The sequence below is a fragment of the Aulonocara sp. 'chitande type north' Nkhata Bay genome, linkage group LG3, assembly GCF_057382095.1.
Source record: "Aulonocara sp. 'chitande type north' Nkhata Bay isolate Kocher_YH1m ecotype deep benthic linkage group LG3, A_spYH_male_GT1.1, whole genome shotgun sequence".
Lineage (NCBI taxonomy): Eukaryota > Metazoa > Chordata > Actinopteri > Cichliformes > Cichlidae > Aulonocara > Aulonocara sp. 'chitande type north' Nkhata Bay.
In genome coordinates, this window is record NC_141346.1 from 7,751,722 (window position 1) to 7,767,117 (window position 15,396).

The following is a 15,396-nucleotide window of genomic DNA, read 5'->3' on the forward strand; positions in this document are numbered from 1 at the left end:
GGCAGCAGAGACAAAACTGTTTTCTTTGGAACTAGAAACCTTCGTCTAGAGGAAAGAAGCTACAGAGGCCAGGGGAGTCCAACCTGTTGTCTCCTCAGACGCAGTTTGACACCTCTGAGTCTCCCTCTTTTTCTTTTCCTTTTGTCACTTGTTCTGTTAAAATCTCTCCGTATAAAATCCGGCATACATGAAGTAAGGTCTTTACCACCATACGAGACGTTAAGTTGTAGCAGCTCCTCACGGGAGTAAACAATCTTCAGCTGACTCACAGCCTCACACGCATCAGGGGAAACAAGCCGGCACAATAAAAATCCAACAACAATGAATAAAAAAGAATCCATGTCTCACTGTTAGTGGAGCAATTATCACCTTGAAAACCCGTCACTCGTGTGTGTGTGTGTGTGTGTGTGTGTGCGTGCGTGCGTGCGTGTGTGTGTGTGTGTGTGTGTGTGTGTGTGTGTGTGTGTGTGCGTGTCTCTGACTGTCTTGTGTCTCCTCTGCAGGGAGAGTTCAGGTCCAGGATCAAACAGGGGACATCAGGAACAGAAGCAGCTCCATTGATCCGACTCCTCTGATGGCTGATCAATCAGTTTGATCTGTGTGTTCTTTGATTATTGATCAGTGATGTCAGAGTGGAGTCAGTGTGATGTTGTTGTTGTGTGTTTGAGACTTTTAGTGTCCATGAAGGTCTCTGCTGCCGTAGATCCTCTGAACTGTGACAGAGGTCTCACTCTGGAGGAAACTCTCAGCACTTTCCAGCAGCTCCTCCATCATGGAGGACGTTCCCTCACTGTAACAGGTGGAGGAGAGAGGAGAGGAAGCACAGGTGGATCCTCTGAGGAAGAGGAGAGTTCCTACAAACCACATGATCACATGACCAGAGGACAAGCATGTGCAGAAACACATTAAAGTCAGCCTGTAAACACGTTTGTGTAAATTCTAGTCGTGTTTTTCTGTCACATTCAAATAAAAGCAGAGAAAGCAGAACAAATGCTGAAGCTGTCTGTGTGGAATAAAGGAGTTACAGTACTCACACACACACACACACACACACACTCACACTCACACACACACACACTCACACACACACATCTGTCTCCTTCACAGAAGAAGAAGAACAGGATGATGAAATGTCTGCTGTGATGCTGTATGATGCGAGCCGCTGACAGACACTTCAGTGTGTGAGTTTATGTGTATGTGGTTTGTGGCAGGCAGATAAACACTGCTTTGCATCCAACGCTCTGACTTAGAAATAGATCAGAAACACACACACACACACACACACAGATGTTTTCAGAAAGCTGATGGTGAAATCTGACCGCAGAGGGAACTTTCAATGTCCGGGTGTTTGAGCCTTCGCCTCTGCGCTGTCAAATCTGTAACGGGGCAGTGATGGGACGCTGGCCGCCACCTCGCTCCAGTTCCTGCTTTTATTCTGAGGGTGGTTCAGAAGCAGTGATGCCAAAAACCACACAGATGTCTCAGATCCCAGCAGGAATGAGAGTACACCATGTGCTTTGTTTTCTCCAATCCTCCAAATCTGACACCCAAAAACTTCCATCCTTTCCATCCAGCATCCATCCTGAGAGTCCATTTTCATAGAGCCATGTAATGGAGACCCAGGTGTTCCACTGCGCTTGCCTGTATTTTAATTGTAAATAAATAATAAATAAATGAATGTATTTTTATATGTTTGAGGGATTGGTATTTAAAAGGTTACATGAAAAAGAAACGTTTATGGTTTGGTGATTCTGTAGTAGGTTTATCGAATTTGACATTTTTATGGAAGGTGAAGAAACATCTGGAGGGACCTGACATCCATCCTGTGTCAGGAAGAAGAACCTGAGTGGCAACTGATTGCAGTTCATCATTTGTCTTGTAAACCTAAATTCCTCAAACATGTATTTAAGAGAAGTGTGTTTGCTGTACTCATCTTTTCCTGGTCACTTCTTTTACAGGAGCAAACGAGTAAGAGCAGCTCAATCAGCTGCTTATGAGCTCTTAGAATAAACCAGTGTGCCAGCTTAGGGGAGTTTGGTTAAGGTGTTTCTAATTTATATATAATTGACTGAAGTGTATGTGTAATTGAATTATTTGTGGGACTTTGTGCGTATATAAATAAGTCTTCCATGTGTTGTGTTGTGCTTTGATGGTTGCTTACGTGGATGATCAGTGTAGCATTTGGTTTGCTTGGTTTCCCAGATATGGGTCATACAAGAGGCTCACCTGAATCAGGTAGAGTATAAAAGCAAGCCAGTTGCTATTAGAAAGGTTTGGGTTCTTTGGTGTGTAAACTCATGCTTTTCATAATAAAGACCACATGTTGGTGGATAAATTATTCCAGCAGGCCAAACTCACAAGTCACATGACCAGATACCCTGAAACGGGAAGGACTGGACTCACAAAGTCTTCTACTTTCAATGGGATTTTAAAACAATTTAAAACAATTCTAAAAACATTAAAAACAGCCGCACCTTCATTCATTTAAATAAATTATTTGAACTGCAGGATCTGAAAATTCCCACCATTCCTACTAAGAAGTCAGACCTGAGATGATTACAAAAAAGGTGATAGGACGATGAATATTAAAGCAGAATTTATTATGAAACTGATGGTTGTGTCTAAGCTGGTTTATTGTTGAGCCTCTTCTGTAACACTTGGCTTCCTCTCTCTCTGGTGTCGTGTGGTTGTGTGGCAGGAAGTCCTGCTGGTTGTGAAATGTGTTTACTGCCAGCTGGATGTGTTGTTGTGTTGGTTCACCGCAGCTCCATGAATCTGACACACACCTCATCTGGAAGTACTTTTAATCCTGATACTTTTTCTTTATCTTATTTCGCTTCCTCTGACATCATCAGTTAAATAAAAGTTAAACTATACAAAATAAACCCAAAGTCCTGGATCAGAGGGCGGAGCTCTGGACTAATGAAGGGCCTGGACACACCTGAGGAACCACAAACATCCAAATGTGTCCTGAGGTTTGATTTCTCCCCATTAAAGCAGGATGGAAGCACTTTGAGCTTCGCCATGTTAAATAGCTGCTTCCATCAGAAGAAACAATAAAACATCTGCATGACGACTGCTTTCACATCACACCCTTACTGCAGTGAACACTTGCTCTCACACACAGAGACACTCCCTGCCAGTATAAATCAGCCTGTTGTTGTTGTTGATGTTTCCCTTGATGGGCGTAACATCCGTGGGAGGGGGGCAGGGACTGAGGGCGACATGATGACATGACACTTCCTGCCAAACACGCAATAAAACAGACGGAGCAGAGCAAGACTCGGTCAGAACCTGCAGGACCCCCCACAGGACCAGGATTACCCCGGACCTCCAGGACCGCCCCGAGAGCTTGTTACGATGTGGCTGCTTCTGATGATCATCAGCCTGCTGGATCAGAACCAGGCTGTGCCAGTAAGGCTGGATCATACTGGTCAGTTCATGAGACATGAGGCTCATCTGTGACTCTGAGACGTGTTTGTTTTTGTCTGCAGCTTCCAGGAGAACTCCACAGCCTTCAGCTCCTCCTGCAGAGCCAAGTGGACCAAACAGCAGTGAGTCAGTGCAGTACAAGTACACAGAGTACTCTCAGTTCTATGTGGCTACAGCTAGAGCAGCAGACTCCATCAGAGTTGTAGTAAACTTGTATTTTGAGGTGTTTTCTTCAGGCAGATATTGATGCAGCTATTTCATCAGCCTGAGCCTTGTGTTTCCCACACACGCTGTAACATGTGTATCCAGATGAAACCCTACTGCCTTCCTTACATTAAAGCATCTTCATCTTAAGTCTTCAGTTTCTAACATCACTGTGTGTCTGCAGCCTTCGGCCCCTCCTGACCCCGCTCAGAAGATCACTTCCTCCTCCTCCTCCTCCTCCTCCTCCTCTTCATCAGTTTCCTCGGAGTCAAGCCAGAGTTCAGAGGTCAGAGGTGACCTGAGTTACAACACAATCTCACTGTATACTCTGAGTCTATTTGCAGCTTTGAGGTTAGAGTCTGGTAAAATCTTTAATTTGGTAAAAACTGAACGGAGTTTTATAATAGCCATCAGAAATAATTTTATAATATGTCCTCCATCTGCAGTCATTACGTCCTGACACGTGCTGAGTTTTTTCTTATTTGTAGTTTTTTACCTTGTAGATTAAAAGAAAGAGAAACTGCAGCGTTAAAATGAGCGTCACTGTGCCATGTGACCAATCAGCTGTGGTTATTAAGGACAGAGTGACTGAATCAGTCCGTTTGGTCGATGTTTACAGGGTCCACAAATGGTGCGAGAACGGCAGAACCTGGAGAACACGGTAACACACACACACTCAGCTCCATAAACAAATATCGTCACTCTTACTGTGCTACAATGTGTGATGTCATGACGTGTGTGTGATGTCGTATCCTGCAGGCTGTGGAGCAGGTGGACTCCTCTCAGGAGGTGAGCCGTCACTTTGATGTAAATAAAGCTTATTTTAATGAGATTAAATGTTAAATGTGTGTGTGTGTGTCAGAGTGAGGAGCTCCTCCAGCCTCCCAGTGACACCAACAGCACCACCAGCACCAACCTGTGGATCAATGAGCTAGTTTTACTGGGAGAGAGAGCGGGCGAGCAAGAAGGCGACGGAGAGAGAGACACCAGAGATGGAGAGGACAGCGTGGAGAGCCAACACAGGGTGACATCACAGTGACATCACACACACCTGGGCAATACTTTAAACAAGAATGTTTGATCTGATCGTCTGGAAGATCAGATGAGTGAGACTCTGGGGCGCAGACAGCTTAAATTATATTATATTCTATTACATATTATATCTATTATATTATGTTACATTGATGTTGATGGTTGCTAATATAAAAATATGCACCTGTCAGGTTTTAGGTTATTTCTGTCTGCAGTCCTGTGCAGGTCACATGACTTACAGCAATAAAACTAAAAAACGAGCTGAGACGAGACTGAAAGCACAGCTGGTTCAAACTGATCTCTGATTGATGAAAGTGTAATGATGACGCATTAGGTGGGCTTGTCCCACGTCTCCTGGTTGGGTCTATGGAACTAACCCAGCCTCCCCCTCAAGTCAGCTCGTCGTCTTCTTGGCTCCTTTAGGTTCTACAAAATAAATCAACTCTAGTGTGACTCCCCCCTGTCTCTTTTTACCCCGCCCCCTACCAGCCTTTGCTGATGACCTTCCACCACCTCCTGACACGACCTCGGCACAGAGAACCCGGTCTGATCTCAGAAGTGGCTGCAGAGGGAGGCGTGTCTGAAGTTGGCGACGTGGGCGGTGCCAGAGAGGAAAACTCTGAGTTTCTGCAACTGTGGGGTGACAGCATTGAGCGAGAGGCCGGGCTGACCTTTGACGTGCCTGACCAAGGCCTCCATGAAAATGAGGCGGGGCTTGAGCTGGGGCTGTAGAGACCATCCCCCCATTGTTATGATCACTTATTAACCAGTAAATGATGCAATTATTATTATTATTATTATTATTAACTACTGAAGCGTCACAGAACATGTAGCTCCACATATTAAATGTTTAACTGTCCCGATCAATCAAGCTCTGAAGTTTTAATGAGCACTGAGCATGAAAGCAGATCATCACACAGTGAGAATCAGCCTCTGTTTGCATCCCAGCAGTTTAACCTGAAACAATGAGCTGAGTTTGACTGTAAATAAACGTGTTCCCATGTTTTGTTTTTTCTGTTTGAGCCTGAACATTTATTAAACTAAACTTCACATCTGTGCCTTGTCACTGTTTGGTAATAAAAAGTTTAAATTTTTCATGAACTCCAGTCCTGTTGCTTTCCCATTTAAATATTACCATGCTTGATCCACTGTAATTATTGAAATTGTTAATGAAATTGTGGAGTCTCAAGCAGCTGCATGTTTGACTGCACTGTGATTTAGACTCATTCACCTGAATCTTTTTGGTTTATTTTTAGTCATTTTGTTGATTTCAGGTCAGTTTTTATTAGTTTTAGATATTTTTTTTCAGATTTTTTACACAATAAAACTCAGATGATAAAGAGAGCTGTGACATGTTTAGATATTTAGGTTATTTTCTTTGAAACTTACAGAAAGGACCAGACTGGTTCGCATCCCTTTATTTTTTTGTCAACAAACATTATAATAAACATTAATGAGGTTAATGATTTCATTTTACAGTCCCTGAAAAGGAAACAAACTTTACTTTGCAGCAGAAAAAACAAAGTAAAATAAATGCAGTTTTACTTCGTTTTAGGTTTTTTTTTTCTCCAGGTAGTGGTTCAGCACTGTAACAACATAGCTTCAGAAAAAGGCAGGATCAGGGCAGCTTCTACAGGAAGCACAAGTTTGTGGTCCTTAAGGAAGAAGTGTGCCATTTATCGTCCTAACAGGAGCAAAGGGTTTTGATTGGGGGCTCTGAAATGCCCGATATGCAGAACTGTGAGCAGCTCCTGGTGGTCTGTGGATCCCTGAGGACATCTTCTCCTCTGGTTTTACAGCAAGTTTGTGGAGGTGGGTTCTGGTCAGTCTCATTTTCTGTGCCTACATTAAATAAATGTTTGTCGTCTTTAATTGGGTGTTTGTTTGTTTGTTTTTAAATCTCCCATAGGTATTATTCACAGTATTAATTTAAGAGTGCAACAGAAAGTTATTCATTTCTGTTGTTCAGCGTTTTTTCCCCCTCACAGCAACACACTGCAACAAGCAGACCACGCAAATGTGTTTATGATGTTCTGAATAATAGAACAAACTCAGATGGAATTCCACTGCAGACAGTAAAAAGGAAGAAGATCTGAAAATCTTCTACATGAAACATGAAATGGTTATTTTATAAAGAGACTTCTGCTGATCCCGGCTCCAAGTTCTCTGTCCTGTTCTGATGTTGTTCTCGGTGTTGTTTGAAGGTGCCCTTGTGACGGAACGTTTGCCCGCAGTCCTCACACCAGTATGGTTTTTCTCCTGTATGGATTCGCATGTGACATGTCAGGCTGAACTGCCGACTGAAGGCTTTCCCACACTCATCACAGCTGTACGGTCTTTCTCCGGTATGGATACGCTGATGTTTCCTCAGAGAGCACGGGCGGGTGAAACTCTGCCCGCACTCCTCACAGTTGTATGGCTTCTCTCCAGTGTGAGTTTTGCTGTGTTTTTGTAAAATACATTTCTGCTTGAAACTTTTCCCACACTTGTCGCAGCTGTACGGCCTTTCTCCAATGATAACTCTTTGATGACTTTTAAGGGAGCACGTGTGAGAAAAAGGTTTTCCACACTCCTCACACCAGGGCGGACTCTCTCCGGTGTGGATTTGCTGGTGGACTTTCAGGGAAAATTTCAATGCAAAACTTTTACCACACTGGTCGCAGCTGTATGGTTTCTCTGCTGTGTGCAAACGTATGCAGTGAGTGTTCAGACTACATTTTAGAGTAAAAGTCTGACCACACTGATCACAGCTGTATGGCCTCTCCCCGGTGTGACTTCGTTTGTGCTTCCTCAGATGGGATGACTGAGTGAAAGCTGAGCCACATGTGTCACAGCTGTACGGTCTCTCTCCTGTGTGAACACGCTGGTGGATCAAGAAACCACTTAGTTGAGTGAAAGTGGAAGGGCACTGATCACACCTGTATGGTTTCTTCCCGATGTGACTTCGCTCGTGCCTCCTCAGATGAGACAACTGAGTGAAAGCTGAGCCACATGTGTCACAGCTGTACGGTCTCTCTCCTGTGTGAACACGCTGGTGCGTTAAGAAAGTCTGCAGTCGAGCGAAAGTGGATGGGCATTGATCACAGCTGTACTGTTTGTCATCCATGTGAATCTTCCGATTCTTGTTTGAGGCGTTGTCATGGTGCTGGGAGCCATGATGTCTGGGTCTCTTGTGGCCACCACGTTTCTATGGCAAAACAGGAAAAAGAAGGACAATTTGGTACAACAAGGTGAATGTAATTACAGAGACAACACACGGGTTCATAAAATGCTGGGACTGAGCTTTGAAACCTGGTGGAGGAGGGCGGATGGAAAAAGGGAGGAGAAATACATGCGAAACTTGAAAAATTTGAATATCGTGCAAAATTTCATTTATTTCAATCATTTAGTTTAAAAGCTCAACCTAATAATAGGATAGACATTGCACAGCAAGATATTTCAACCCTTTATTTGTTATAATTTTAATGATTATGGGTTACAGCTTATGAGAACCCCAAAATCTCAGAAAATTAGAATATTACATGAAATCAATAAAACAAGGATTTTAAATACAGAAATGTCAGAGCTCTGAAAAGTATAATCATGCTTATGTACTCAGTACTTGGTTTGGGCCCCTTTTGCATGAATTACTGATTCAATGCAGCGTGGCATGGATGCAATCAGCCTGTGGCACTGCTGAGGTGCTGTGAAGACCAGGATGCATTGTTCAGTCTCATGTCTCTCATCTTTCTCTTGGTAATGCCCCATAGATTCTCTATGGGTTTCAGGTCAGGTGAGTTTGCTGACCAATCAAGCACAGCATTCCCATGTTCATTGGACCAGGTTTTGGATCTTTTGGCAGTGTGGGCAGGTGCCAATTCCTGCTGCAAAATGAAGTCAGCATCTCCATAAAGCTTGTCGGCAGAAGAAAGCATAACATGCTCCAAAATGTCCTGGTAGACGGCTGCATTTACTCTGGACTTAACAAAGCACAGTGCACCTTTATCTTCCACACTTTTCCCTTCCACATAACTTTCTATTAATGTGCTTTGAAATACCACTTCAGAAACACCCAACTTCTTATGCAATTGCTTTTTGAGGCTTTCCCTTCTTATGGAATGTGTTAATGATGGTTTTCTGCACAACTGTCAGGTCAGCGGTCTCCCCCATGATTGTGATTCCTACTAAACCAGACTAAGAGACCATTTCAAGGTTCAGGAACCCTTTGCAGGTGTTTTGGTTTAATAAGCTGATTAGAGTGTGACACTTTGAGCCTAAAATATTGAACAATATTCTAATTTTTTGAGCTTTTGAATTTGGAGTTTTCATAAACTATAAGCCATAATCACCAAAATACTAACAAATAAAGGCTGGAAATATCTAGCATTGCATGTAATGAGTCTATATAGTACATTAGTTTCACCTTTTAAGTTGAATTAATGAAATAATTGAACATGATATTCAAATTTTTCGAGTTTCACCTGTAGAAGAGGTGGACAGAGAGACAAGTAGGAAGGGAAGAAAAGGAGAAGAAGAAAACGCAGATACTGAAACAAGGAGGAAATGTTTTCTTTCTTTCCTTATTAACACGTCATTTCATTATCTTCTACTTCCTTTCTTCTTCTCTCCTTCCTCATTGGCTTCAACCTCTCCTTAATTTCTTCTCACCCTCCTTGTTCATTTCTCTCTTAGTTATTTCCTTCTCTTCCTCTTTGTTTGGTTCTCTATCTTTCTATCCACTCTTCTTTCAAACTGCTTTCCATCTCTACCTCCTCATTTCTTTCTCTCTCTCTCCATGTTTACTTCTCTCCCATCTCACCTCCTCCTTTCCTTCCCTGTTCCCTCCCTGCCTACTTTCTTCCTCTCTCCTTCATTGTAGAGCATGTTTAGCTGAGGGAGGATAACCAGTGTTATCACGCTGACCTCTGAGTGCCTCGTGCTATCCTCAGATTCATGCTTCAGCAGACTGCAGCTCATTGTGAGCTCTGCACATGAAATTAATAAAACTAGAGCTGGGCGATAGAACGATAACGATATGTATTGTGAAATAACTTTTTCTCGATAGAAAAGTTAAACTATTGCGATAGGCCACATCTCTCTTGTCCTCTTAAAAAAAAGGGAACAACAGCCAATCCAAATTAAGTAGCGCAGACCCGAACCAATCACAGCCACAGCATCACGTCACGTGACTTGTTACGTACAGCACAAGTGCCAAGCCGCACGTGTGTTTGTTTGGGAAGCAGCCAGCCGCCGTGCCGCCCGGGTAATGGAGGAAATGAGTGTGCCGACTAGAGAAACATCAACCGAAAGCGTGACCGAAGAGAAAACAGATGATGGTGCCAATGCCGGAGAGATTGTCGAACGGAAGAGCCACAGAAGTTCCGTAGTGTGAAGGTATTTCAGCTATTTCAAGTCTGACAAAAACAGAGTAGCGTGCACTGTAAATGTGCCGAAAGCAAGTCTGGAAATACAATAAAGCGGTGCAGCTCAGTCTCTGACTGGAAGTGGTAATTCGTCATTCGGCTTTTGTCAGACTAAAGTAACTGTTAAAACTGTTTGAAAAGCTCAGCTATGCAACAAGGAGAGATTGAGAATTTCCTTTTAGTTCTCAGTTTATTTGATATTGACAAAAGTTAGTCAGTTTTGTCTGTTCTTCTGTAAAACAAACTAAGATTTATTTTTAGAATTAATATTTTGTTTTTAAGTGAAATTGACAATTTAGTCTGTTTCGTTTGTTCTATTTTGAAACTTAAACGTGATATGAAAAAATCTTATATCGCCCAGCTCTACATAAAACTGAACACAAGAGCAGCTCACTCCGGTTTGGCTCCCAGGCTGAAACAATGTTTTTGTTTCTGACTTTCTCTCGAGTCCAAACTCAGAGATCCTCCACTCACAAACTTTGGAACTGCCGACCACAAAGTAATTCACACTGGAGTATTTAAAGTTAATAAATACTGTAAGATTACAACAGAGTAGCTCTACGGGACATTTATTTATGGCCTCACCTACTGAGTATCCATCTGATAACAAACAGGGTGTTGTGTTCAGAACATCCTGTTCTAATCTAATCTACTTTTTGTGTTTGTGCACTAGTGGAGTGATGTGTGTGTGTCTGACTGTCTTGTGTTTCCTCTGCAGGGAGAAACTAGTGCGAGTACATTATGTGTGGACATCACCCCCCGCTCTATTATTATATTTATTATTTATTTGTTTAGTTTTGTCTGAGCTTCTCCACTTTCTCTAAGCTGTTTTCTAATAAACTATTGTTGAAGTTCGCCAACTTCACAGATTGTTTTGATGGTAGAGATCAAACAGAGACAAGAACTTCATTTGACACTCTTTATTTTCCAAGCATTCAGTGAACACATATCTGCGGGACTGTTTTGATCACGCGGACTGGGAAATGTTTCACGTGGCTGCTAGGGACATTGATGAGTACACAGACTCAGTCTGTGGATTTATCAGGAAATGCGTGGAAGATGTCGTCCCATCCAGAACAGTTAAATCCTTCCCAAATCAAAAACCCTGGATTAACGGAGATGTTCGCGCGGCACAGAGCACCGCTTTTGCCTCGGCGAACACATCGGACTACAAACACGCACATTACCAACTCCGGAAGACGATCAAAGCAGCCAAACGTGAGTACAGGGACAGGGTGGAGCAACAGTTTGACAACCCTCGGAGTATGTGGCAGGGACTAAACACGATCGCAGACTTTAGAGGGAAAACCAGCACACCGCAGACCACGGCCTCTCTGTGTGAGGATCTAAACGTATTCTACGCTAGATTCGACACAGCGAACACCATGAGACTGGACAGTGTGCGCACCGCGGATGACGTCAGTGCGCACACTGTGTCTGAGGAGGATGTGCGGAAGTGCTTCAGGAAGGTGAATGCACGCAAAGCTACTGGTCCGGACGGGATTCCCGGCCGGGTCCTCAAGTCATGCGCGGCTCAGCTGGCTGGAGTGTTCACACACATCTTCAACCTTTCCCTCTCTCTGTCTGTAGTCCCAGCCTGCTTCAAAATGGCCACCATCGTCCCTGTACCCAAATCCTCCACCATCTCCTCATTGAACGACTGGCGACCTGTAGCCCTGACCCCCATCGTGAGCAAATGCTTCGAGAAGCTGGTCAGGGACTTAATCCGCTCTGCACTACCCGACTCACTAGACCCTCTACAGTTTGCATACCGCCACAACAGGTCCACTGATGATGCCATAGCCCTGACACTACACACTGCCCTGTCACACCTGGAGAAGAGAGACACGTATGTGAGAATGCTGTTTGTAGATTACAGCTCAGCATTCAATACCATCGTTCCCTCGAAGCTGGACAGGAAACTGCAGGATCTAGGACTGAGCAGCTCCCTCTGCAGCTGGATCCTTAGCTTCCTGTCTGACAGACGCCAGGTGGTCAGACTGGGCAGCATCACCTCATCCCCCATCACACTGAACACTGGTGCTCCACAGGGGTGTGTACTGAGCCCTCTCCTGTACTCACTCTACACCTACGACTGCACAGCCACTAACAACTCCAACATCATTGTGAAGTTTGCGGACGACACTACAGTGGTGGGTCTTATCACCAACGGTGATGAGACGGCTTACAGGGAGGAGGTCAGCGCCCTGACCCACTGGTGTCAAGACAACCATCTCACCCTCAACGTCGCAAAGACAAAGGAGTTGATAGTGGACTTCCGGAGGTGCAGAGAAGTACACACCCCCATCACCATCAACGGCGCTGCTGTGGAGAGAGTGAGCAGCTTCCGGTTCCTTGGAGTACATCTGGCTGAGGATCTTACGTGGTCAGTACACATAAACAAAACAGTGAAGAAGGCGCAGCAGCGCCTCTTCTTTCTCAGGAGACTGAAAAGATTCGGCATGAGCCCCCGCATCCTCAGGACCTTCTATCACTGTGCCATTGAGAGCATCCTCACTGGATGCATCACCACCTGGTATGGCAACAGCACCGCCTACCACTGCAAAGCTCTCCAGCGAGTAGTGCGGTGCTCTGAACGGATAATTGGAGGTGAGCTTCCCTCCCTCCAAGACATCTACAGGAAGCGCTGCCTGAGGAAAGCGGGGAGGATCATCAAGGACTCCAGTCACCCCAGCCATAAACTGTTCAGACTGCTTCCATCAGGAAGGAGGTTCTGCAGCATCCGGTCCCGTACCAGCAGACTGAGAGACAGCTTTTTCCATCAGGCCATCAGACTGCTGAACACTTCATAGACACCTCAGCTTCACTACTGGAACTTTAACATTATGCACTCCACACTGTATATAAATGCCACTTGGTTTGCACATATTCAACTCTGTATATTTTATATATTTTATTATTATTTTTTTACTATTTAATTTGTAAAAATGTGTACACACACACACACACACACACACACACACACACACACACACACGTAGAAAAACATTTAGTATACACATCCAGAAATGCATACACTATTATATATTGTACATATATTTATTAGTTTCAGGTTGGCCATTCTTGTATTTTGCTCGTTTGTGTTGTTGTGTTTTGCACATCTCTGTTGCTTGTGAAGCTAACACACAAGAATTTCACTCGCATGCGCTGTGCCAGTGTGCCTGCACATGTGATGTGACAATAAAAGTGATTTGATTTTGATTTGGAGACCAAGCAGCTAGAGCTCTCTATGGGCGAGGTCTGGCTAAACAAAGGGATGTACTCGTGGAAGCTGCTCTCTGTGACACAACTGCTAGTACTTTCTCTCTCCATCTCTATGGTGACACCACTGTCTCCCCATCTTATCTCGCTCACCTTGGTCTACTCCCCTTTCTATGCAAGCTGCTCACATTCTTTGACTACACAGAAGCAGGCCAGAAACTAAAGCAACCTGAAACACAATTAATACAGCATGGAATCAACAGAATTACTTTATTCAATTTAAAAAGAATAATTATCATTAGCTTTGTCGTTTCCATTACTTCATTCCACACTATTTTGTGCAATTTTCAAGCTGCATCTCCAGCATTTTTGTATTGAACCATGTGTTCTCGCTACATTATTAAGAGTTTTGCAAGTTTAGCTCAGAGATCATAAACTCAGTCCTCGCTGCCAGTTTTTTGACACAACAAAACTCTGTGGATGCTCTTAGAGACTGCATTGTGGAGAGCACACTGACCAGCTGCATCACTGCATGGTACAGCAGCACTACTGCTATGGACTGCAAACGCCTGCAGAGCGTGATGACAACTGCAGAGACGATCATCTTGCATATTAAGCGCATAGCTGTTGGTGCCATTAAAATCTGTCTTTAGTGATTCAGGATTCAAGCGTTTATTGTCATATGCACAAAGAATTTCTCTGTGTATTGAAATTCTTTCTTTGCTATCCACACACAGATGCCTGGTTAATATTTATAAATAGAACAGACAAAATACAAATAGTATAAATAAATAAATGAAGACAAAATGTAAGTGTGAAATAGATGTAGTGCAAGAGAGCTATAAGAACAACCTGACTCTTTCTCCGTACAGATGCACTAACCTGTAGTTATAGAGCAGATGCAGTTTCTTCATCAGCCTTTCCCCTGTTTTTATGGCCATGAACACATTTGAATCTAGAACTCCAATATTATCCATTCAATTCCGCATTAAAACATTAAAAAACTCAAATTGTTACCTGATAATAATAATACCACTTTTAAAGCCGTTTAAATAACCACCACGGCTTCTGGGAGGACGATTGCTGAGTTTACGAGGTGCACCTAAACGCCCCATGCATTCCTGACGGAGTCTACAGCTTGGACCGTAAGTTCTGATGCAGACGCGCACATCGTTTTCTTAAACTGCGCGGCTGTGTCCCGATGGTTGTTTTGTCTCCTTTCTTCTGTCAAAGTTAAAGCCTGAACAGGAAGTCCCTCGTGCCCCTTCACGTCCTCTTTCAGCTGTGATAACCTCTCACCTGTAGCTCAGCGCGAGCTGAGGAGGACTCCTCTCCGTTGCTGTTCTGCGTGTCCCGGCTTTCCTCCTCCATTATTCCTGCTCTGCTCCTGTTCCGCCAAAACTCAGCAGCTCGTCTCAGTACTCTCTCCAACTCTCGCGGTGACTAAAAAATAACGCGAGAAGAACAAAAACACTCCCATGGCCTTTCCTCAAGTACGCGAGTCCCAAGAGTCCGACACGCACAGACTAGCGATTTGTACAGCGTACTTGATGATGTCACAGGTCCGGAGTTTTTACTCTCTTAATTCAACTGTGACTAACATGTTATGAAGCTTAACTTTAATCACAGCCAAACCGACTGACTCAGGAACAAAGAAAACACTGAAATAAACCAAACATTAACATTTAGAAGCGATCGAAGTGACTTATATATCATGTTTGACCTCAGCAGCGAAATCTCTATTAATAAAAATAATGTACATGTATGCCTTAATAAAAACAAACAGGTGAGATGTTAGGACACTTTATTTTTATTTTAGTGGACACTCAAAAATTACAACAGACAGCTGCTGGGGTTTGGAAGAGAACTGAACAAAGATTTAAAATATAATCGATCATTTTGAAGCAGCCTTCAGAATCTCCACGTATTAACATGCTGTCTTTGTTTCCTCCTGAATTGAAATATATCTCAGCCAAAACGATTTACTCAGGAACAAATAAACCAAACATTAACATTTCGAAGTTACCTAAGAGACTTATATATCATGTTTAACCTGAGTAGTGAAAGAGCATGGGAGGGTTGAAAACGATGTGCCGACCTCTCG

General features: G+C 43.5%; 2 protein-coding genes across 2 annotated transcripts; one reads left to right on the forward strand and one right to left on the reverse strand.

Moving 5' to 3' along the window:
* Window positions 1–3,255: 3,255 nt before the first annotated feature.
* LOC147333751 (uncharacterized) lies at window positions 3,256–5,769 on the forward strand. Its single transcript, XM_086269335.1, has 7 exons — window positions 3,256–3,414; window positions 3,495–3,554; window positions 3,821–3,922; window positions 4,256–4,297; window positions 4,396–4,425; window positions 4,499–4,660; window positions 5,158–5,769. Exons 1-7 carry the CDS (start codon window positions 3,361–3,363, stop codon window positions 5,398–5,400), a joined length of 693 nt encoding a protein of 230 aa, XP_086125461.1. The 5' UTR covers window positions 3,256–3,360; the 3' UTR covers window positions 5,401–5,769.
* A 302-nt stretch (window positions 5,770–6,071) lies between these two features.
* LOC147333752 (uncharacterized) lies at window positions 6,072–14,718 on the reverse strand. Its single transcript, XM_086269138.1, has 2 exons — window positions 14,592–14,718; window positions 6,072–7,855 (listed from the first exon to the last, which is right to left on the reverse strand). Exons 1-2 carry the CDS (start codon window positions 14,661–14,663, stop codon window positions 6,797–6,799), a joined length of 1,131 nt encoding a protein of 376 aa, XP_086125264.1. The 5' UTR covers window positions 14,664–14,718; the 3' UTR covers window positions 6,072–6,796.
* Window positions 14,719–15,396: the final 678 nt, after the last annotated feature.